This window comes from Euleptes europaea, chromosome 1 (genome assembly GCF_029931775.1).
Source record: "Euleptes europaea isolate rEulEur1 chromosome 1, rEulEur1.hap1, whole genome shotgun sequence".
In the NCBI taxonomy this organism is placed as follows: Eukaryota; Metazoa; Chordata; class Lepidosauria; order Squamata; family Sphaerodactylidae; genus Euleptes; species Euleptes europaea.
The window spans coordinates 102145783-102170581 of record NC_079312.1 but is presented as its reverse complement, the minus strand read 5'-3'; the positions used below and the strand labels follow the sequence as shown (position 1 = coordinate 102170581).

The 24799-nt window shown below is 44.5% G+C and overlaps 1 protein-coding gene across 2 annotated transcripts in view; it reads left to right on the top strand.

Moving 5' to 3' along the window:
- CPEB4 (cytoplasmic polyadenylation element binding protein 4) overlaps positions 1–12812 on the top strand; it is a 72075-nt gene extending 59263 nt beyond the window's left edge. For both annotated transcript variants that reach the window (XM_056854668.1, XM_056854661.1), the window contains 5 exons: positions 2658–2747; positions 3519–3637; positions 7730–7844; positions 8093–8274; positions 11942–12812. In XM_056854668.1, the coding sequence (XP_056710646.1) occupies positions 2658–2747; positions 3519–3637; positions 7730–7844; positions 8093–8274; positions 11942–12169 (734 nt within the window). In that variant the 3' untranslated portion in view covers positions 12170–12812. The remainder of the gene's footprint in view (positions 1–2657; positions 2748–3518; positions 3638–7729; positions 7845–8092; positions 8275–11941) is intronic.
- Positions 12813–24799: the final 11987 nt, after the last annotated feature.

Genomic DNA, 24799 nt, shown 5'->3' with positions numbered 1-24799 from the left:
TTGTGACACAGAATTTAGCTATTTGCTTCACCCTCTGGTCTGATCCTTCCCATAGGAGATTCCTCAGTCTCCCTTCCTCAGAGGGAAGGGTATCAATACCAGTATTCGGTGGTATTAGGATCTCCCAATAGTGTTTTGGGATTCAGGTTTAAGGTTTTTTTTCAGGATTCTGAAATTTTTTGGGTTAAGTTACTCCCTATGGGGGGACTCTTTCTGGAGGGGCTGGTTTTGTTTGTTTGTTCAAACAAATGACATCAAAACTGCAGGGAACCCTCCAAGTTTCAAGTGAATTGGATCAAGGAAGTACACACCCCTGAACAAGCCCCCCCCCCCCAGCCATCCGATTCATCTCCATTGTTTCTATGCTTTGTCCAGGACGACACCAGTAGCCAAACGCACAACAGCAACCCCTGGCCAAAACCTTCCTAATGAAAACAGAACCAGTGAAAACACAACAGAACAAATATCAAACCAGAGGATCCCATCAGGGCCATGGGCCTTGGGACCCTGATCAGGTTGAAAGGCAGCATAAAAGTGTTTTGATTATGCAACCAATGTCAAACCAGAAAATCAAAGTCAAAACAACAATGGAAGGCGGTACCAAGGCAGCCACCCAGACCTAGCAAGAAACTGACACACAATAATGTCGCTTCTCCAAGGAATGCCTCAGAAAGTGAGAGGGGAGGGGGCTTTGGACACCCCAGTTCTCCTCTCTCTGCAGCCTGCAGCCTGTACTGTCACTGGCTCAGAGGGGCCTAGAGACAGAGGTGCAGGTGCCTTTTATCACTGGCACTCCTGTTCTTTCTCACCCCTGTAAAGAAGAAACACAACAGCAACACAGCATGCACAAGCTTCATTTTAGGTGCTTCTCTGGTTTCTGCATGTTTTGTCTACTTTCTTAACATTTTCTAATTCCAATAACATTTGTGGATTTGGCAGCAACAGTTTTGGCACTGTCCTTTTCTGTGCAGAATTGTGCTGAGAGGTACTGAGCCACACCAACATTCTCTTGTGCCATACAGCAGCTAGTATTCAATTGAAGGTGTTTGTTTTTTTAAGAATACAATTTGGAATGTGTATTTTATATGTGTGTGTGTGTGTAAAGTGCCGTCAAGTTGCAGCCGACTTATGGCGACCCCTTTTGGGGTTTACATGGCAAGAGACTAACAGAGGTGGTTTGCCAGTGCCTTCCTCTGCACAGCAACCCTGGTATTCCTTGGTGGTCTCCCATCCAAATACTAACCAGGGCTGACCCTGCTTAGCTTCTGAGATTTGACAAGATCAGGCTAGCCTGGGCCATCCAGGTCAGGGTGTATTTTATATAGTGCCAATCAAATTGGATAACATCCCTGCTGTTTCTTTCTACATCTGAGTGTTAAGTTTTGGGGAGAGAATTTTTGCCCAACCACATACTGAGGAGATGGAGGCACAAGCACATGCTCATATGACTAACTCTCGAAGTCCAGGCTGGGTAGTTGAGGAGTGGCAAGTTGACCTTCAGGAAGACCAATTCTCAGCCTTCCAGGGGGGCAGATATGAGCAGTGTAGACTGACTGTGCTGCCCGTCTGGGGGAAAATAACAGGCTCACTCAATGTGCTACATGTCTTTTAAATATGCAGGTGTTCTGTACAAAAGGAGACACTGGTCTACCCAAGCAGAGTCCTTCTGTTGCATGCAAATAAAGGAATCTGAGCAGAATGTGGCTATTTAAAAAAAAAAAAAATCACTGCCTTGCAAGCGCTTTGAGAAAAGCAAATCATTATAAGACTGTATAAAAATTCAGGGCTGGCATAAGGATTTAAGTAAAATAAGAAATTTGGGGGAGGGTATATCAAGGATTTTCAAATTGTCCTGATCCTGTGTTGCCTGTAAGTCCCATGTTTTTCCTATCCTTGAAAAAGCTTTAAGCTTGACCTCTTTAAAAATGAGCCTGAGTGGAGGAATTCTATCCTGCCCTTTAAAAAGCTGAGCAGTGGCTGAATTTTTGTAGCATTAACCAATGTGCAAGTCACCTGAGCTGCATTTTGAAATGGAAGGAGGCTTTGAAATGGCTGCAGCAAAGGCTCCCTGCTGATTCAGTGTGTGTGCGCATATACAGTCCGCATCCTTTTCTGTCGAGCTATTACATAACTGCTTTCTGCAAGCACTGCTGAAGTTAGTCTGAGGTCAAGCTCAGATAATGTGTGCAGATGTGGCAGGCGCATGTGATGTGAGTGGGCATGACTAGATCGTGTGATATCCCTTTCTCTTTCTCCCTACTCTTTTGCAAGCTGGCTTGCAGAGCCGACTACTCAGCACTCTGATTCAGCCTGTGCATGCTATCTGTGGGAGAATGCCTGAAGCTAGGATGCGGTGGCTGTTCGGAGTCTCTGATTTCATTCCTTTGAGTGGGCTGCTGCTCATCTTTATTTGTAACCTGAAAGGCACAGCTTTGATAACCCGAACTGTTTTCTTCGTTATTAAGCATATGTTTTGACACGTCAAGTCTCTCCTTTCAACAGTTAAAAATATTATCAGCTGTCTCGGTCTGTTGAGATTGCGGAACATATTTGTAGACTAGACCTGAGGTATTAGCAAATTACTTGAAATCCTGTATTTTGGAGTTTTGTGATCAGTGCATGAAAGCTTTTTCCTGCTTGTCTCCCCCCCTCCACAGATGAGATCACAGCCAGCTTTCGTCGCTTTGGCCCTTTGATTGTGGATTGGCCTCACAAGGCTGAAAGCAAGTCGTATTTTCCTCCAAAAGGTAACATTTATTTATCCTTTGCATTTTGTGTCCTGGCCTTCCATCTTGAGAGCTCAGGGCAGTTAACAGTTGCCTTTTGAGGTAGGCTAGACTGAGAGATGTTGATTTGGCCAAGGTCACCCAGAGAACCTCATGGTGGAGAGTGGATGTGAATCCAGGTCTTTTAGGCCTAACCATCTATTCAGTGCACTACATAGGCTGAACTTAGTAGTGCTGAAGGCGATGTCCTGTTTTTGTGTTTTGCTTTTTGTTTGAAACTTTGCCTTCAGTGCTGATTGTGCGATTGGGTCCTGTTGTACTGCAGACCCTGTACACGGGCTTCAGATAGTGTGACCTGTTTAGCCTCAGTTAAAATTCTTCTTTCCCTTCCTGCCTTTGTTCACCACAACTTATTTACTTTTTTATCTTGTCTCTTCTGTTCCATTTAAGATCTTCACGCCAAATGATTAAAAGAAACTGAATTATAGGATGTACTGTGTAGGGGGCACACCAGCGAAGTTTTTTCAGATAAAACTCAATTATGGGCAAGGAATGGGGGAAGCCTTGGCTGTTGCAGTTACTTCCTGACTTACTAACAATGGCTATTTGTTTAAATCTGACCTTTTCCTACTGCCTCTCCAAAGAGACTTCATCCCCTCCAAGTGTGTCATAAGAGTTTACTCTTCACACTTACTCTTCACACTGCGGAGTCTAGGTGCATACATTCTTGTAAACAAAATAGGACCTTTACAATCTGAGAATCCTTGCAAGGCTCTCTGTTTCCTTTCATAGGGTATGCCTTCTTGCTGTTCCAAGACGAAAGCTCTGTACAAGCTTTGATTGATGCATGTATCGAAGAGGATGGAAAACTCTACCTGTGTGTTTCTAGTCCCACAATTAAAGACAAACCGGTAGGTGGAATTGTCACATACTAATAGTTTGGCAGATAACATGCATCGAAAATGGATGCGTAATTCCTGAATTTTTTTTTTAGGTTGAACTCTAAAAGAGGTTGCTGCCCTACATAAGCATGTGTTTTTCTTGGTTGTTTTCCCCTACGAAAGATGTGATGAAACCAGTTCCTTGGGTCATAAAGTGTGAGGCATAGGTTGTTAGTCCCAAAGTCTGGGTTGCCACACATTGTGCCAACTCCGTGTAGTCTTTGCTATAGAGATATGTAACTGCAGGCCAGGAAAGGGCAAATCTAGTCCCCAAAGACTTCATATCTAAACCCCCCCCCCAGCATAGTATTTTATCTGGATACTGTGTCTCCATGCTAATATACACTTCAGCCATTTTCTCTCCAGATGAGATACCCTCTCTCTCTATAGACAAAACTGTCTTTGCATGTGTGTCACTGAGGCACATAAAGCAGGCACCTCTAATGAATTCTCTGTTGCTGTTCACACCTGGGAGGCTCTGTAAGAAAAGACCCTTTTTCTGTGTCTTGGCTCATGTAGGAATGAGTGAGTGGATGCAGTCAATGTTACTGGCCCTTAACCTTTTGCTAAACCCAACATGCTGACCATCAACAAATTTGTTGCTGATCATGGCTTTAGGGAAATAGGTTTTTACTCTGGAAAACCCATGGGCTGATTCACACTAGCCTGTTAACCCTATGAAACGTGCCCATGGGGAGGTTCCATTTGTATGTGTTCCACGTACACTTGAGTGGGAGCTGTTGGATAAATGTGAACCAGTCCCCCAATTTCCTGTCTTGATGGTGGTTCTGGGTAATTCAGTGTTTGAACAGAGCTTTGATTTGATGGCTGAGCTGTGTTTTGACGACAGAACTGGTAGATCTACAAAAATAATGGGTAGAGAAGCCCCAACACTTGTCCATAATTTGCCAAAAAATGTACAATAAACTCACTTTAGTCACAAGTTGCAGTTGATAGAATTATTGTAGATATGTATACTGAAGTATAACACTATACTTGTCACCATATCAAGCCTCTCCCCTGGGGGCAAAGCCTGGATTCCTGTTTGAACACATATCAGTGCCCAGGAAGCTGTATGCAGTAATGCATCAAAGCTTATGCTACAGTATCTGCATTTTGTAGGGTTGGATCAAACCCTGTTTACAAGTGCACCGTAAGTGCTTAATATGATGGATATTTGTGACCGTCTTGCTGAGCTAGGAAATAGTCTGGTTCTACTAGCACAGAAATAGAATTCAGATTCTTGTGTAAATTGCGGTAATGCCCTTCTGGAGAACAGGAGTTTTAAAAAAACATACTAACAAATAAGGGAACAGAGAATTTGAATACGTCCTAGCTGCTCTTTGTAGATTTCAAGTTCTGACTGCCATATTTGGTGCTGGGAAGGAAAGGAGTATTTTGGATCAGTGATTTTGGACTGGCCAGTGATTTGTTTATGATCTTGCCATGTTCTACGTGAGAAAGCTTACTGAAGCTTTCTAGGTTAGATTGCTTTTCAAGTTTTTATTGTATTCCCTTATACAAGTACACAAGTTATCTTATAATTCTGGTCAAAAATTTGTTAAACTATTAGATTATTCTTGGAATTGGGCAGACATCTTGTATGATCATTCTGGTTGCTTGTAGTGCACTCTAATCCAGAGGAAACACCTGGGCTTTTTTAAGTCTTCAGGTGCTTTCTACCATTCTGATTTTATGGTGGATGTGGCCCAATTTAAAAAATACTAAACATGATCAAAAGAACCAAGAGTGCCAAATTAGGCTTTATTCCTGGCTATAATATTCCAAGTTCTCAAGGAGCAATCTAGGTTGGAGGGCAGAAGGATGATGTAATCCTGAGAAGTTCTTAGGTAGGTTAGGGGTAAAAAGTAGGAATCCCCCCCCCCAATTCATTTTTTTTTTTTCATTTTAAGAGCATAAGTTGGGTTCTTTACTGTCGGAATTTAAAGCGAGTAATAGCAGGAAAATGTACAGTAGTTGTATACAACTATGCAATAGTGTATCTCACAAAGTGAACTTTGACTCCCAAAAGCTTATTCCCTGGAAAATTTTGTTGGGCTTTAAGGTTCTACTGGACTACAGTTACAAACTAACACAGCTACCTACCTGAAACTTTATAATAGTTGTTATGATTCAGTGGGAAAGAATCCTGGATGTAGTTGTTCTCCTCCTTCCCCAGAGGATGAAATTGCCTGAAATTGTACCCCCTACCCAGAGGATCCTTCCAAATTTCAGGTAGATAGAAAAAAGCACCCAGTTCTGTAAACATTTTATATTCTTTTTTGCAGAGGGACATAGGGAGGAATGACTAGGTGTCTTCGTTAACTTACTCTCCTTTCCCTGGTTCTTTAAACAGGGAGTGGAAAGAGGACTGTCTTTTTTGTCTTAAAAAACCAAAACAAAAAACCAAACTGGAATGTGTGGATGAGGGAAGCTAAAGCTTTCCACTTCTTATCTTGCTGTGCTACTTTTCTTTCAGCATTTTCCCCCCAGCCCAGCTGATTTTCTGTATCAGGGTCTGGCCAGGAGAATATATGCCTGGAACAGTGAAGCGCAGTGAGAGGAGCCAACAGAGGTGGCAGAGTTAGCTTCCCCCCATCTGTGTGCTTTGCTTTCACAAAATTAATAACCATGAATGGATGTTTTAGCGAATACATTAGGCAAGATTTGCAGTTTCAAAGGTGTAATATCCCTCCCACCCAGATCATTATCGCTAAGAATTGTGTGAGAGTACATGTATGTTTTATTGATTTTGAGCTGTTCCACCAGGCATATGGTTGAGGACAGCAACGGTTTCCATCTGGCTGGTCTCCCCTTCTCCTTTCCTACCCTCCCTCCACCTCCGTCTCTGCTATCTCTTACAAATAGAAACAGTACTGCTGCTCCAGTTATTATGTATTATTGTTGTTGCTGAATATTAAGGGTGTCTGGTTTTATTGTTGTATATTATGAAATTTGGATTGATTTTAGATTGTTTTAAAAATGTTCTGAGCTGCTTTGAGTTTGGCTTGGCCAGGAAAGGGCGGCCTAAATATCAAACAAAGTAAAGCAAAGTAAATGGGGTGGGGGTGGGGATCTGTTGTTCCATGAGTACTGTTGCTCTGCTTATGGTGTGTCAGGTCCAACCCCTCTTCTCCTGCCTAGAAAATAGTCTCAGAATGAAATAGCTCATGCAGTCACAGGGTTCATACTTATACAGAATCATACCTGTGAGACAGTGCAGTAGTTGGTGTAAAGCTGATACGACGTGCAGAGAATTGCCAATTGGGATGATTGGGAAGATAAGTTAACTTTTCTGGTTTTGTTGCTGTCAAGCACATACCTGCTGAGTCTCTCCTTCTCCCCCTCTTCCCCCCCGCCCCCGTACTGCCTGGGCAGCAAAATGCTAGAACTACAGTCAAATGAGAACAGGTCTGCCCACTCCTGGATGTCTGAAATAATTCTGTTTGTATTGAGAGCATTTACTGTATTTGTAAATAGATGTAGCTTGGTTTGGATGTTGATTAGTAGTTTTCAGCGCATGTCCCTAGAAATGAAGCACGTTGATTCAGCTGGGGTGACCCCCTGCATCAACCAATAGGCTGGTGGTGTAAGTTGTTTCTGACTGACTGATTACCAATTAGCCAGGAAGGAACAGAACTCATGGACTGAGTCCAAGTACTCTCTTCCTTCTGCTCCCACATTGCCTAACAGCTGACCAGTGCTGTGAGAGGCATTGCTCAGAAGCTCCTTATAGTACTGATCTTGCTATTTAAGGATGAGGGACATGCAGGCTGCAAAACAGGTTGCTTGATGTGCTCCCTTCCCCCGCTCCTGTAGCTTATTGTGTTCCTGCTACAGCAATTTTCACATACGGGAACCTGACTGTAGTCATTGCTTGGCTGGTTAGAACGACTGTTAAGAAGGCAGACCGTAAAAAGTAATGGATGAGTGTTATACAGGAATATAAAATTGCTTCCTTCCATCAGCAGATGATGGTACTATAATGTGTAAATGGTAAATGGAAAAAAAGCAGTCGGCTTAAATTGTAAATGGCACTCTCCGGGTTTTTTTTGCTTTTAGGTTCAGATCCGGCCTTGGAATCTTAGTGACAGTGACTTTGTGATGGATGGCTCACAGCCTCTAGATCCACGGAAAACAATTTTTGTAGGAGGAGTTCCCCGACCCTTACGAGCAGGTATGGCATTCGGAGAACAAGAGAAACGGCTTGTTGATGCCGTCCAAGCTGCCTCACTCTGCGAGGGAACATTGTGTCCTTATTTCAGCCACAGACCTATGCCAGCGCTTGCTAAATTTAACTTTGCTGACATGCCAATTATTTCCAGATAGAAAAGTACTAATAAACATGCATGCACAGGGCCTAGAAAGAGAGAAGATTTGTATGAATAAAGTACTGTACATAAATTGTTTACTCCTTTATTTTAGTGGAGCTTGCAATGATAATGGACCGGCTGTATGGAGGAGTTTGCTATGCTGGAATTGACACAGACCCTGAGCTGAAGTACCCCAAAGGAGCTGGGCGTGTTGCATTTTCTAATCAACAGAGTTATATAGCTGCTATCAGTGCCCGCTTTGTTCAGCTGCAGCATGGAGAGATAGATAAACGGGTAAGGGCTAGAAGAGCACATTCTGCTTATTACTCAGCATTCTTTTGCTGGCTTATTTCCATATACATGTTGGGGGTGCGTGGCGGTAGAAAAGGCTTTATTAAATCCAGACTGTTTTCTTCTTCGTGTTTCTGAATTATATACTTAAACACCTCCCCCCTCCCCGTTATCCTGTAGGTTGAGTTGTCTAATTTTAAAATTGGCTTTTTAATACCTTCTGGCACCTTCTAAACCGGCTGCTCCCTCCAGAGACATTTCCTGCAGCACAGCATAAGCCTGTGTTCCTAATATTATCCTGTTACCTCTGCATGACTTGCTTACCATTGGCCTCTTCTTCACCCTGCCTGTGTGTTAGAAGTAGACTAGTCAACTGGTTCAGCAGAGTGGAAGGGTTGCTGCTGTACTGTTTCCATTGATTTCTACAGGACTTGTGTGAAGTGGTTGACCAAGTCCTATTTTAAATGAAGCCTGCATAGCAACAATACTTTACAGTGCTATTGTGTCATCTGCAGTACCCTTCTTGCAGCAGCTGTAGATCAGGCTCTCCCTCTCACCTTCCTCTTCGTCTCAGACACAAATGAGTATGCTCTAACACACGAGCTATCATACAACACCTATCCAACTGAGTGATTTGTGTACAGATCCCTTCTCAATAAAGTTCCCTGTGCACAGAGGCAGATCCTTTTGTTGGATCCTGGTATTGAGGGGGGGTTACTTATGGTGAATAAGATCATAGCTCCAGGACCAAACAGATGATTCAGATTGTCAAAACTGAAAGTATCAATCATCTGACTTTTTAATATGGGTCGAGATTGAAACTACACTCTCCCAATCTGGTAGTGAGTGACAGTGGTAGTATTGACAAAGGAGAGCCGGTGTGGTGTAGCGGTTAAGAGCAGTGGTATGGAGCGGTGGACTCTGATCTGGAGAACCGGATTTGATACCCCACTCCTCCACATGAGCAGTGGAGGCTAATCTGGTGAACTGGATTGGTTTCCCCACTCCTACACATGAAACCAGCTGGGTGACCTTGGGCTAGTCTCTCTCAGCCCCACCAACCTCACAGGGTGTCTGTTGTGAGGAGGGGAAGGGAAGGTGATTGTAAACCAGTTTGATTCTTCCTTAAGTGATAGAGAAAGTCAGCATATAAAAACCAACTCTTCTTCTCCTTCTCCTCCTCCTCCCCCTCCCATTTGTTGGGAGTTGTACCTGCAGAGAATCTAGCAATTACCAGCGTATATACAATGTGCTGTTGTGCACCAACCTGGCACATGTGCTACTTCAGTGTTTGGCACAACCTGTCAAACAGTTGCCACTGTTATACAGATATATTTTAAAATTCTACCTACCTACTTGCAGTTCAAGCTGCTTTTGTGTAAATGAGTCTTTTGGAAATTCAATTAATTCTCAATTACATGTGTAAATTCACAGTTTGTAATTTGCAAGTATTTGACTTGCATACACACATGTGTATGTTTTTATAAAACTGAATGTAAAGCAAATCCCACGGCAACCTCTAAAATAAATCCCTCCATGTAGCATGCCAAATGAAACGAAGAGTTGATTCACCCCCTTTGCACTGACAGCTGGTTGGGAAGTAGTGCTGTTCAATAGTTCTTTCTCTAAATTGCTCAATAGGGACTCTCCCCACTAGTGAGACTTTAAAATATCCTAGATTTTTAAAAAATCATCCTCTTTCAGCAAAAACCTCTTGAATGCTCTATTCTTATGTGAAATTTTAATAATTAGAATTGTTTCCATATTTCCTCCTGACCAAAAATTAAGTTGATACTGCACCAATCCAGAAATAGTGTATTGTGCATTTTCATCAGAGGTTTAACACTCCCCTGTTGTAATGCATTGAACATGAAAAAAATTCCTTCTATTAAACTGAGAAATAAATCCCCTTAACAGTTTCCTTCCCCCATCCTCTCAAGTTTCTACCATGTATGTCAGTTACTGTGTAACCCAAAGCCAATTCTTGCCATGTGCAAGCAGCCCTATAGGAGGACTCTGAAGTATCTTCTTCCTGGCACATACAGCCACAGGATGTAGGGATGGCTTTTGAAAAGGTTAAACAAATTCGTGGAAGATTGGTCTGTTTATGGCTATGGCATGCTAGTTGAATGCAGTCTTCATGTTCAGTGGCCATATAGTATACCTTTTGAATCAGGAGCCAGCGTGGTGTAGTGGATAAGAGCGGTGGACTGTAATCTGGTGAACTGGGTTTGTTTCCCCACACATTAAGCCTGCCGGGTGACCTTGGGCCAGTCACAGTTCTCTCAAAACTCTCTAGCGGCTAGAGTCTAGCCCCACCTAGAAAAAGAAGAAGAGTTGGTTTTTATATGCCGCCTTTCTCTACCACTTAAAGGAGACTCAAACCGGCTTACAATCACCTTCCCTTCTCCTCCCCACAACAGACACCCTGTGAAGTAGGTGGGGCTGAGAGAGCTGGGACTAGCCCAAGGTCACCCAGCTGGCTTCGGGTGTAGGAGTGGGGAAACAAATCCAGTTCACCAGATTAGCCTCTGCTGCTCATGTGGAGGAGTGGGGAATCAAACCCGGTCCTCCAGATCGGACTCCACCGCTCCAAACTACCACTCTTAACCACTACACTACGCTGGCTTACAATCTACAACCTACCTCCCAAGGTGTCTGTTGTGGGAAGGGGAAGGAGGTTTCAGCCCCGCCAAAGGTTTCCAAAAGAAGTTTCCTGCCGTTAAAAATCCGTGCAACCCTCATAGGACTGCACAGGTATCTCGGCAAAAATAAAAAGGGGCGTTCCCAGCCCCAAAGGGCTTTGGAGGCTGCCTAAAGGCAGCTCCTCCTCCAGGCCAAAACGGAAACGGGACGCCAAAATGGCCCTGGAATGCCTCCCGTGATGCTGATGCGGCCTTTGACGGCGTTCAGACACTGCAGGAAGAACCCATCGGTGTCCCAGGGTGGCGCTGCCATGGCAGCGCCCTGTATCTGGGCCTTCCCACTGGCGTTCGGGCCACAAACGCCGGCATTTGTTGCCTGGACACCGGCACGGGGGGGAGACGCAGGCGTGGCACCTTCCTGGCCTCCTAAGAGCTTTTGCCTTTAGATCTCAGGAATGCGCTGCCAATCAAACTGGTTAGGGTACTCAGGTTGAATCCCCTTTGGAGTCCTCCTGTGCCTCTGCTAGGTGGCTGTGACTTTATAGGTCTTAAATTATTTAGAGAACTTACACTTTAAATTAGAATGTACAGGAGAGTGTTTACGGATGCTAAAACTGGAAGGCAGCAGGTTCATATAAACAGCATCACCATATAACCATTCACTTTTATTCTTCTGCTACTTTATATTCCAGTTGCCTTGCTCACGGTGTATTCTAGTCATCTCTCCACTATCTGTGATTCCTTTTTATTTTTCCTTTTTGTTATCTTCCTTTTTATCGCTGTATTTTCAATAAACCACTTATCTTGTTTCAGTTTTTAAAAAAAAAAAAAAAACTGAGGAGCTGAATAAACTCTGGACCTTGCACCTTGCTCTCCTTTGTCCTCTCCTGCCCACTGGTGCGGCCTTCCCCACCCCCTACCATATGTTCTTAGCCCGATTCCTTGAAGCATCCATATTACTTAATACCTATGGACTAAAAATTGGGGAAAAGAAATAAACTTTTTCTCTCCCTCTTTCAACACAGGTGGAAGTTAAGCCATATGTCTTGGATGACCAGCTGTGTGATGAATGTCAGGGGGCCCGTTGTGGTGGAAAATTTGCTCCATTTTTCTGTGCTAATGTTACCTGTCTGCAGTATTACTGTGAATATTGCTGGGCTGCTATCCATTCACGCGCTGGCAGGGAATTCCACAAGCCCCTGGTGAAAGAAGGAGGAGATCGCCCGAGACATATTTCATTCCGCTGGAACTAAGCGACTACTGCAGCGTGTTCATATGCAGGCCTCAAAACAAGTGCACTCTTCTGTTCTCCTGATTCCCTGGACCTGCCCTCCTCTTCTCTCTTACTCAAGATCGCATGTCCTTCTGTCGTAGTCTGTAATTTAACAATAGCTTAATGAAAGAATGACCTATAATCATATAGGTATTTTGTAGAATCTTGTCAATTAAACTGTATTGGGAACTCCTTTTCATATGGATAACACAGGGCATGGATCCAGGTTCTCTTAACTGTATTTACCCAGAGGGCACTGCTTTCTTGCTACCCTTTTCTTCGAGGAGAGAGAGAGAGAACAATATTAAGAGAAGAGAAATGAAACAATAGAGTATTTTGTTTTTTAATTAAATTATTGATAATAACAAAATCGATAGAATACTTTTATTAAAGTAACCATGAGATAGGAACACTATGAATCTATTCTGACACTTTGTCCCGCCCTCCCTGCCCTGCCCCTTTACCCCTTTCCCCACCCAAACCTCTGGGAAGCCTGTTTTCCTGCCGCCTATGATTTTATAGCAATGGAAACAGTTAGCCGTTAACCTAGTAACAGGAAAGAGCATGTTTAAAGCAACAAAAAAATGCATGAGCAAAGGTTTAAAGCAGCATTAAGTTAATTTTTTTTTTAATTTAAGGGTTCCAAAGCTAAATATTTTTTAGCACAGTACGTGTGTCTCACCGTGCCTCCGACTTCCCACCACATCCAAACCGTTAAACTGATTGAGTAGGCAAAGCTTAGATCTGTGTTCTTCATCCAAGCAATCACATTTTAAAAGTTCCCGAATGTAAATCCTGGGTCAATTTACTACTGGGGTGGGTGGGTGGGGAGTGCACTTATTATTATTATTATTGTTATTTCTTTTTATTATTTTTAATTTTTGTTTTTAAAGAATCTTCATTATCAGAATACAGCCCTAGAAATCCTACCAAAGCGAAAGTAATGACAACTAGTGAACTGGCATGTCCTCTCCTGAAGAACAAATGTATAGAATTTTATTTTTGATGGTTATATAGAACTCTATATCCTAATTTACTAATGTTAATCAGGGGCCAGCTTTTGTTCTCCATTTTGACATGAAATACAAGAACCTAAAGATATACCTCAATATTATTGACCCCTGCCCTCCCCCCCATCCCCAAGTGCTAATCATCCAGTCTTAGAACAGAAATCAAAATTTGTCTGCTTACTGGACTTACTCTGGGGTGGGAAATCTGTTTTAATAAAGCTGTATTTTAGGAAGCGTAAGAGGGACAAAGTGACGTTTGTTTCCAGGGATGTTTTGCACTGTTGGCTGAATGACCATTGGCATGCACGTTTTGCAAAGGAGAATATGCTTGTCTTCCAGCAGACAGCAAGTGAGTAAGGGAATCTTAGCATAGCAGATAAAGAATTACAGGGCTTTGAAGTACCAACTTGCTGAGTATTGCACATGGGCTGCTAAGGATATGTACATGGGAACACAGTACGTGTTAAAGCTAAGTCACAGAGCGGTGATGGTTAGTTTGAATTAGTCACTTGATGCTCTGTAAATCTGAGGCAATTGATAGGAGTGAATGTGTTCAGCTCTTAATAGATGATCTTGTAGCAGTGTGCAAAGCAAACCAGTCCACTGGCAATCTGAACTGGCATGGTACCACCATAGACTCTTAAACCAAAGACTTGCCTTAGCACAGCTACAGAAAAACATCTCTTCTGTAAGTCCCCTCCCTCCCCAATTATCTTTGAGAAGCAGTTTTGATTTTCAATACATAAAACATACCTTGTTATTTTCCAAAGGTCAAAATGGAGACATTTGCTGTCTACTCGTCAAGTAGAGGAAGGGAGCTGCTTTTAATGAAAATCCCTGCAAATAATTGACAACAGTAAATGCAAATGGAGAGTGCTCTTTTGTAGACTGTCAGGGACCTTTTTCTCTGAAGTACATAATTATAGTTGGAATATTCCTTTTAATTTTTTAAAATGCTTGTAGGTGGCTTGGGGTGTCTTATTGTGCCGATCCTACCCAGTGAACAGGCGAGAGATGGGTTACCATTACGAGAAATAACACTGTTTGAGAAGTAGCTTTGAAGAATAATTTTTTTCCCTTTGTACATGACCTGCTGAATTTCGGTACAGTGTTTTTGTAGCTAACTTATTTTGTCATGCACATAATGTATATTTGTTATGCACTACTTTTGTATATCTTGTTTTTCCAACAGTGAGCATTTTTAGGCACACTTTTCACTGACGGGATATCTCTTTATGCAATACCTCAATTTTTCATATTGCAAAGAGTAGCTTTTTGTACTTTTATTACTGAGAGATCTTCATATACTTCATTTTTTAATATAAATAATTTTAATAAATTTTATTTTCTTATATTCTGCTTTTTATACATTTCAGTGCTCTGCATACATTTTGAATTATGGATGTTGTGCACTGGCAATGCTATTTTAGAATTTGCAGAGAAAAGAAAGCATGTTGCTTAAACATCTTTAGCCCAGCACCAGGTATTTGGTGTACATATAATTTAAGAAATACTTATATGTAAAGTTGAGACTTAAAAAAAAGAAGAAATTTTTAAAAAAGCATGAAAGTGACAAATGAGAGAGTTTGTCTTTAGACCCTTGAAATTTAATGCATAAGCATAGTGTAGAAGTTTAAAAGTAACATCCCAAATTGTCTACCGCTTCTTAATAGGTTTTTAAAAGTAATACACAAATGCAGATGTTTTTGGTGAATGTTTAGCCATTTTTAATCTTAACAAATTGATGTTAGGTGTTTGCAGAGATCTCTGCTCTTTTAAATCATATTTAAGGAAATAAACCCAAGCCTGCCCAGCGGTGGGCATGTAATGTTAGTATGCATGACTAATATTAAGAAAAAAAATGTTATTCTACTAATATTCACTTGTGGTGATTGTGTGAAAAGCGTGTTTACAGATTATTTGGTTACACTTCAATTTACAAGGCATAAATGATTATCTATATTACTCTGTACTCTAACCCGTAGTGCTAATATAATCTGCCCTGAATCCGTGGAAGGCGGAGTTGCCATGTCACTCCAAGCATAACTAATGTCATTAGTTTGAAAATCTTAGGGTATCGCTTTAGTTAAAGGGGTATAAACAAGCATGTCATTTTCTCTCACAGGCATGGCACCGGCCATGTATTTATAATGTAGTTACAGAGTAATTACATGGTTATTTTTGCAATGTAAAATAAAGTGTTTCTGATTATTTTATATGTAAAGGAACCCCCACTGCCCCGTGCTTTTTTGGTATATAGTATCTACTTCTCCATACACAGACCTCTGCAGAAAGCAAATCTAAAACTTGCAGTGAATGACTTTAGTGTTTTATAAGGATGCTGTTGGAAAGACTTGATAATTCACCCCTTTTTTGTTTCTTGAAGAGTTAAAGCCTTCTGTTTTAAAAGGTGATTTAAAACTTGAATGTGATGAATTGTGGCAAGTTAACTTCAAGTTATGTGCAATACTTATTTCAGACTTCTGGAAGATCTTTGCAGTGTAATTCTTTGTTTTTAATTGCAGACATTTAAAAATGTCATTTTCTACTGTTCTAGTAAATCCTCTTTCTTGCTGGTGTTTCTAAAGAAAAGAATCAGAAATCAATCTTTCTACTAATGTAAATTTGAGATTATTTTTTAAAAAAAGGAATAAAAGAGGTTTTGGTCATTTGCTTTATTTTATTATCTTATTTTAAAGCTACTGTGATTGATAGCATTGTAAGAATTGGGACAATATTGTATTCAACTGTTTTATTTTTTATATTTTTAAAATTTAAAGTATAATTAGTTTTTATAATTTTCATCAGATTCTTTTGTTATATTTTTTGGAAGTGAAACTTTTAGCAAGTGGGTGTCTAGTTTTTACTAATCCCTAATATGTTTTCCCCCAATGTAATGCTCATATTATCAGAAGGAAAAGTTATTTAAGTATGTCAGTTACTTGTACTACTTGGCTGAATTTCCATATAGTTTTTACTGTGTATGGGGAGGTTGTAGTATTTATTATAGCATTTTAAATAAGGGTAATTCATTTTTTATTAAAGTCATTTTCACATTTTAAGTTCATATTTTTGTATGTTCTACTCTAAGTTATAACACAAGTTTCTTTTTTAAGAGAGTTCATTTGTTGAAGTGCTAGTGGAAAATTAATGTTATTAAATAGTTTGCAAATGACTATTTATACCAGTATGCATATAATTTTTAAATATTTGTAATGTGAGATGTTGAATGAATAAAACTTTTAACTCAATAATTAGTTAGCTTGTTGCTTTGAAACGTTGAGGGAGAGAACTACTACTGAACTATGCACATTGAATAAAGAACTTTAAGCAGCTTGACATCCCCATCTTCAGAAGATGCATAAAACAACACTAGCCAGGAGCAGTGAATCATTTTCCCCATGTCATTGGTGAGCCCGTGCAGCACAGCAGACAGCGGTGGCTTAAACAAGGAACCCACATTATTTATCTGTTTATTTAAAACATATTGTATGCCACTTTGCCAAACAACGTAGGGCCCCCAAGGCAGCAAACAAAGCCATTAAAACAAGTTTTTAAAATGCTTATATATGTATGTATAAATTAAAAATGATTAAACAAAACACATAAACAATGAAAAAAAACATAGGGAATCTGTGCAGTCGTGAAAGATCATTGGGGTAACCAAACACTTTTTTGTAAATTCAACAGGGTGGTTGTGAGAATCAAAATGGGAAGGTGAGGAATTTTGTATGCTGTGGATGTGCCCCTTGGAAGAAAGGCCACTGTGTGATCAGATGCTGGACTTGATGGGCCTTGGTCTGATCCAGCATGGCTTTTCTTATGGTCTTATGTTCTTAAGGCAAAAAAGAAAAATGTAGCTAATACTTAGGAACACCCTGACATGAAAATGCATTCCCCAGCTGTTTTGATTAAAAGTTGTGTGCTGCTATCTATGAAAACACCATATTAAAATGTGCCATTACCCTTAAGCCCTTTGGTGAGCAGCCACTTGAATGAGGTTGGATTTGATTTGTACAAAGTTGCTACCAAAATCTTCCATCTTTAATCATGTCAATTTCCCTGTAGTAGTTTGCAAAACATCCCTGGTAGGTTCTTGTAGGTTATCCGGGTTGTGTGACCATGGTCTTGGTTTTTTGTCACACAGCCCGGATAACCTACAAGAACCAATGAACTCTGATCGTGAAAGCCTTCGACAATATCCCTGGTAGGGTTGCCAACCTCCAGGTACTAGCTGGAGATCTCCTGCTATTACAACTGATCTCCAGCCGAGAGATCAGTTCATCTGGAGAAAATGGCCGCTTTGGCAATTGGACTCTATGGCATTGAAGCCCCTCCCCAATCCCCACCCTCCTCACACTCCGCCCCAAAAACCTTCTCCCGGTGGCAAGGAGGGACCTGGCAACCCTAATCCCTGGGATAGTATTAAGCATTTGATCTACCAATGGGAAGAGTGCTTCAATCCTGGGCTGATTCAAACCCAACAATAGGGAATATTCCAAAAAAACTTTCCCCCCTAGTGTTGATGGTCCTAGTTCATATGCTGTGAGGATAAGCCCTCAGCTGTCTGCTCAAATGCCACCCTGGGGGAAGAGCCAAATACTGACTATTTATATTTTGTGAATTTGGTACTTGGGGAGATCTGCTATCTCTGGCTGGAGTCTCATGTGACTTTGGCACGAATCTTCAGCAAACTCAGCATCGTAGTATCTATTTTTAAACATGCCGCCCTTCCTTATGTCGGCGAGGCCAAAAACGAGCAGCCAAGTGTTGCAGTCACCTGCTTCCGCTTACTGCTCTTCTGCTATTTAATTATTGGGGCAGAGGGAAAAGCCTCGTATGAGGCTCCCACAATGGAATGCTGGATGAGCAGCGGGGCTACTGGGATGGCAACGTGTCTGCAAGAGGAAGAATGCAAAGCATTGGCAAGAAGGCAGCTTATTCTGCAAGCTTCAAAAAGCCTGGCCAGATTTGGGTGGGGCAGCCCACAGGTTCTTGTAGATTTTCTCCTGGAAAATATGTATCTCTGAACCATACTTGGAAAGTATGTATCTCTGAACCATTCTTGGAAGCTGTTCAGGGGAGACGCTAGAAGACTTTCATCTAACGCTCACAACTGATGTTTTTAATTAACGGTATTTGCTGTGTCAATCAAGTCGTGTCTCTGAGTTCCACACTTTGCTTTCTAAAGTACACTCAGAAGATGCTGCTGACATAAAGGATTTGGATCGATATCTGGCAGTTTGGATTTTGTTTTGAGTACCTGAAGCTGAAAAGATTTAAACTGGCTGACACAGTGACAGCTTTACTTCTGGCTCTCTGAAATGAACTTCTCCAAATAGCTGGTTTGCCATTACACACATTACATGGCCGCAAACATAGGTTTTGTTACCTATATGTACAGGGACCTGTCGTCTACTTCCAATAGAGTTGCCTCCGTACAACATGGACACCAGATACATACCTTTAAATTGCATCGTGGAGAAGGAAATGAGGCAGGAACTGCTTCTTTCACCCATTTGCTCCCTAGTCCTGCAGTCCGCCTTCTTAACCTGGAGAGCTCTGGGTATTCCACATAGAGAGGGTAAGGGAAAAGAGAAATGACACAACTGTGAGAAGGAAGAAATGTGCGAGAGAACTTGTTACTACCCTGCTTCCCACTGTGTCAAGGGATCTAATGGTATACGCCCAATGTACAGATTGTGAAGTTGCACCTCTTGTCTTCTAGCTGAAATGTGAGGTGTGGTTGCTGTGCTGACTTGCAATAACGGGTTAACCAAGCCATTTGGCAGTCCACAGCCATCTTCCAGGACTGAGTGGAATTCTGGGTTTAATTGGGCTGGATGAATTGCAGACGGCACCTTCTGTTGTCAAGTTCCATTGTTATTGCCTTTCTTCGTTGGTGTTAATAGAATAGTTGAGTTAAAACACTGGGTGGTAATTGGGAACACTGAGCCATGGCTCAGTGGTAGAGCACCTGCTTGGCATGTAGAAGGTCCCAGGTTCAATCCCCGGCATCTCCAGTTAAAGGGACTAGGCAGGTAGGTGATGTGAAAGACCTCTGCCTGAGACCCCGGAGAGCCGCTGCTGGTCTGAGTAGACAATACTGACTTTGATGGACCAAGGGTCTGATTCAGTATAAGGCAGCTTCATGTGTTCATAGTATTTGGGTTGCTTGCATAAGCGGAGTTTATGAAGAAGAGGAGTTGGTTTTTTATGTCGACTTTCTCTACCACTTAAGGGAGACTCAAACTGGCTTACAATCACCTTCCCTTCCTCTCCCCACAACAGAAACCTTGTGAGGTAGGTGGGGCTGAGAGAGTTCAGAGAGAACTGTGACTAGCTCAAGGTCACCCTGTAGGCTTCGTGTGTAGGAGTGAGGAAACCAACTCGGTTCACCAGATTTAGAGTCCACTGCTCCTAACCAATCACCTTCCCCTCCCCTCCTCACAACAGACACCCTGCGAGGTAGACGGGGCTGAGAGAGCTCTAACAGAGCTGTAACTTGCCCAAGGTCACCCAGCTGGCTTCATGTGTCGGAGTAGGGAAACAGATTAGCCTCTGCCGCTCATGTGGAGGAGTGGGGGAATCAAACCCGGTTCTCCAGATCAGAGTCCACCATTCCAAACCACCACTCTTAACCACTACACCACCCTGGCTCCTGCACATGTAACTTTAAAAGGATACAGTGTGCAGTCAAAGCAGGCCACTTATTTGGCTTGAGAAACCTTGATGGGTTTTTTTCTTTGTGGAAATAAAATCTGTTTGGTTAGTCTGGGAAGCATAGTGCAGTGTGCCTCAAAGGCACAAAGAAGAGAAGGCAAACAACAATGTCAACCTTTGTTTTTGAAAATATGCTTGTCTGCTTTTTCATCTTAACAAGAGGTCTAGTGGCTTCGGGCATTGAATTGATAGCTCTGGCAGGCTTTCTTCACTAGTCCTTCAGCATATATAACTAGGGTTGTCGATTCGGTTCGGCCCGAACCAAAAAACAGCTGAATTTCCCCTGATTCGGCGGTTTCTAGTTCGGGACTAGGGCTGTCAATTCGGTTCGGTCCGAACTGAAAATCAACCGAATTTCCCCTGATTCGGTGATTTTCAGTTCGGACGGATCCGAACTCAACTCTGGCGGGCAAGGGGGGGGGCCGAATTCAGCGAGTTCGGGAGTTCGCGAATAAATTCGGCCAATTCGGCCCCCCCTTCAGGGCAGCCCGCTGAAAGGCGCGGGCTGCCCTTTAAACTCATCTGCGCCTCCCAGCTGGGAGGCTCAGATCAGTTTAAAGGGCAGCCCGCCTCCCTTCAGCGGGCTCCGCTGAAGGGGGGCGGGCTGCCCTTTAAACTCATCTGCGCCTCCCGCCCGGGAGGCACAGATAAGTTTAAATGACAGCCCGCCCCCCTGCAGGGAAGCCCGCTGAAGGGGGGCGGGCTGTCATTTAAACTCATCTGCGCCTCCCGCCCGGGAGGCACAGATAAGTTTAAATGACAGCCCGCCCCCCTGCAGGGAAGCCCGCTGAAGGGGGGCGGGCTGTCATTTAAACTCATCTGTGCCTCCCGCCCGGGAGGCACAGATGAGTTTAAACGACAGCCCGCCCCCCTGCAGGGAAGCCCGCTGAAGGGGGGCGGGCTGTCATTTAAACTCATCTGTGCCTCCCGCCCGGGAGGCACAGATGAGTTTAAACGACAGCCCGCCCCCCTGCAGGGAAGCCCGCTGAAGGGGGGCGGGCTGTCATTTAAACTCATCTGTGCCTCCCGCCCGGGAGGCACAGATGAGTTTAAACGACAGCCCGCCCCCCTTCAGGGAAGCCCGCTGAAGGGGGGCGGGCTGTCCTTTAAACTCATCTGTGCCTCCCGCCCGGGAGGCACAGATGAGTTTAAACGATAGCCCGCCCCCCTTCAGGGAAGCCCGCTGAAGGGGGGCGGGCTGCCCTTTAAACTCATCTGTGCCTCCCTGCCCGGGAGGCGCAGATGAGTTTAAAGGGCAGCAGCGCCTCTCCAGCGGGCTCCGCTGGAGAGGCGCGGCTGTCATTTAAAGTCATCTGAGCCTCCCGCCCGGGAGGCGCAGATGAGTTTAAAGGGAAGCCGCGCCTCTCCAGCGGGCTCCGCTGGAGAGGCACGGCTGTCATTTAAAGTCATCTGCGCCTCCCGCCCGGGAGGCGCAGATGACTTTAAAGGGCAGCCGCGCCTCTCCAGCGGGCTCCGCTGGAGAGGCACGGCTGTCATTTAAAGTCATCTGAGCCTCCCGCCCGGGAGGCGCAGATGAGTTTAAAGGGAAGCCGCGCCTCTCCAGCGGGCTCCGCTGGAGAGGCACGGCTGTCATTTAAAGTCATCTGCGCCTCCCGCCCGGGAGGCGCAGATGAGTTTAAAGGGCAGCCGCGCCTCTCCAGCGGGCTCCGCTGGAGAGGCGCGGCTGTCGTTTAAAGTCATCTGCGCCTCCCGCCCGGGAGGCGCAGATGAGTTTAAAGGGCAGCCGCGCCAGGGCAGCCGCGCCTCTCCAGCGGGCTCCGCTGGAGAGGCACGGCTGTCATTTAAAGTCATCTGCGCCTCCCGCCCGGGAGGCGCAGATGAGTTTAAAGGGCAGCCGCGCCTCTCCAGCGGGCTCCGCTGGAGAGGCGCGGCTGCCCTTTAAAGTCATCTGAGCCTCCCGCCCGGGAGGCTCAGATGAGTTTAAATGACAGCCCGCGCCTCTCCAGCGGAGCCCGCTGAAGGGGGGCGGGCTGCCCTTTAAACTGATCTGCGCCTCCCAGCTGGGAGGCTCAGATCAGTTTAAAGGGCCCCCGCGCGCCTTCAGGGAATCCCTGAAGGTGCGCTTCGGCCGAATTTCCCCCCGAACTCCGGATCCCCCCGAATTACCGGGGATCCGAAGCGGGGGAGTTCGGACTTTGGACCGTACCGACCCCACAAGGGTCAAATTCGGCCAAATCCGAACTGTACCGAATTTTTTTTTGACAGCCCTATTCGGGACGAACCAAACTCAAAAATGGCGGGAAACCGGGGGAGCCGAATTCAGGGAGTTCGGGAGTTCACAAATAAATTCGGCAAATTCGGGGCATAGCAGCATAACCATCAGTAAGCAGCATTCTCCCCCGGCCAATCGGTGGCCAAGCTGGGTCTTCTTCTGGCCAATCAGTCAGGATTGAGTACTGGAGGAATCAGCTGCTGCGTGGCCCGGCCGGGGAGAGAAAGAGAAATCCTCGTGGGGGGGTGCGTGTGCACATTCGCTCCTTTCCGTGGCTGCAGGGGGCGCATTTTTGGGGGCAGAGACCCCAAACTTTCAGCGGAGCTTCATACGAGCCTTCTTAAGAGACCCCCCAAGTTTTGTAAACATTGGGTCAGGGGGTCCCGAGATATGGGCTCCACCCCTTTTCCCTTCCCCCATTTCTATTTCCGTGGCTGCAGGGGGTGCTTTTTTTGGGGTGCAGCCCCCAAACTTTCAGCATAGCTTCAGAGGAGCCTTCTTAAGAGACCCCCCAAGTTTTGTAAAGATGGGTTCAGTGGGGCCAGAAATATGGGCTCCCCCCTTTTCTCTTTCTGTGGCTGCAGGGGGCGCTTTTTTGGGGGTGCAGACCCAAAACTTTCAGCATAGCTTCAGAAGAGCCTTCTTAAGAGACTCCCCCCAAGGTTTGTAAACATTGGGTCAGGGGGTCCCGAGATATGGGCTCCACCCCTTTTCCCTCCCCCCTTTTCCATTTCTGTGGCTGCAGGGGGCGCTTTTTTGGGGGTGCAGCCCTCAAACTTTCAGCATAGCGTCAGACGAGCCTTTTTAAGAGACCCCCCAAGTTTTGTAAAGATGGGTTCAGTGGGGGCAAAAATATGGGCTGCCCCCCTTTTCTCTTTCCATGGCTGCAGGGGGCGCAATTTTGGGGGTGCAGTCCCCAAACAGTCAGCATAGGTTCAGACGAGCCTTCTTAAGAGACCCCCCAAGTTTTGTAAACATTTTGTCAGGGCCCCCCGAGATATGGGCTTTCCCCTTTTCCCTGTTGGGATGAATGGATCACCCGATCCTGTATGCATCTCCAGAGCGGGAAATCCAAGGCAAAACCTCCCATATTGGATTACCCATTCCTCCCAGCCCCTCCTGATGGAACAGAAGACAGCCACAGTAAGACCCCTTTGGGGGCTTTAATCTATAATTTTTCTCCTGTGTGTGTGTGTGTGGGGGGGGAAAGCAGAGTCTGTGTGTGTGTGTGTGGGGAAGGAGCAGTTTCTGTGGGTGGGGGGGGAAGCAAAAGGGGGCTTTCGCCCGTTCTGCCTGGGGTGTGTGTGCCCCCTCGAGTCTCTCTCTCCCTGGTTTGAGGGGGGGCTTCAGTTGTGTGTCCTCAGGTTTCCCCTCATTCATAAGATCGGTTAGGTCTATTTTGATGCTTGCTCAAAACTGGTTTTCAAATGGTGACTTAAAGAATGCATTTGCCTGGTCCCGAGTCTGATGCAAAAGGGGAAATTCCACCCCCTCCTGTTCATTATGCATAGCCAGCTGCCTCTGTCCCTTTCCATGGTTTGCAAACTCCCAGGTGTCAGGTGTTGCTTTGCATGGCTGTAAACGTGTTGCTTTGCATGGTTGTGTTGCTTTGCAGTTGTGTTGCTTTGCAAACTTCTTCGCACCTGCCCCGCCCTTGCTCCCTGCAGCTCAGCTATTTGTCGGGGCTGGGAGCTTTGTGCGTGGGCGGTAAGCTCTGCTCAGAGATGCACATTAAGGGTGGGGGGACCCCTTTTGGGGCCCATATCTCAGCCCCCCCTGACCCAATCTTTACAAAACTTGGGGGGTCTTGCAAGAAGGGTCCTTTGAAGCTCCGCTGAAAGTTTGGGACCTCTACCCCCAAAAATGCCCCCCCGGAGCCGCGGAAAGGCACGGTTGTGTTTTTAATGGCTTTATTCGGCCGAATTTTTCCCCCGAACTTTGAATTCGTGCCGAATTGCATGGACCCGAAGTGGGGGAGTTCGGATTTCAGCATATCCCGAATCCAGACGGGCCGAATCCGGCCGAATCCGAACTATACCGAATTTTTTTTATTTCAACAGCCCTATATATAACCACTATTAAAAATGATGGGGATCCCAAATCTGTAAGTTAGTTTCCTGGGAAGCAGATGTCTGGAAACTAATATGGTGATGATGTAAATACCTCTTTTTTGCTTGTTCCCTGGCTTGGTATGAAACATCCAACTCTGGACCAGTAATGGCATGTGAAATCTCAATTGTATTTCTTCCAGCAATTCAAAATGAGCCGCGTTGTCAACAAATCACTTTGTTTCTATGTATGTATGTGCTGTCAGGTCACAACCGACTTATTGCGACCCTCAGCAAGGGGCTTGCAAGGCAAGTGAGAAGAAGTAGGTCGTTTTTTTATATGCCGATTTTCTCTACCTTTTAAAAAAGAGAATCAAACCAGCTTAAAATCTCCTTCCCTTCCTCTCCACACAACAGAAACCTTGTGAGGTAGGTGGGGCTGAGAGAGTTCAGAGAGAACTGTGACCAGCTCAAGGTCACCCAGCAGGCTTCATGTGTAACAGAGGGGATACCAACCCGGTTCACCAGATGAGAGTATACCGCTCCTAACCACTACACCATGCTGGCAGACCAGAGGCAGTTTGCCATTGTCTTCC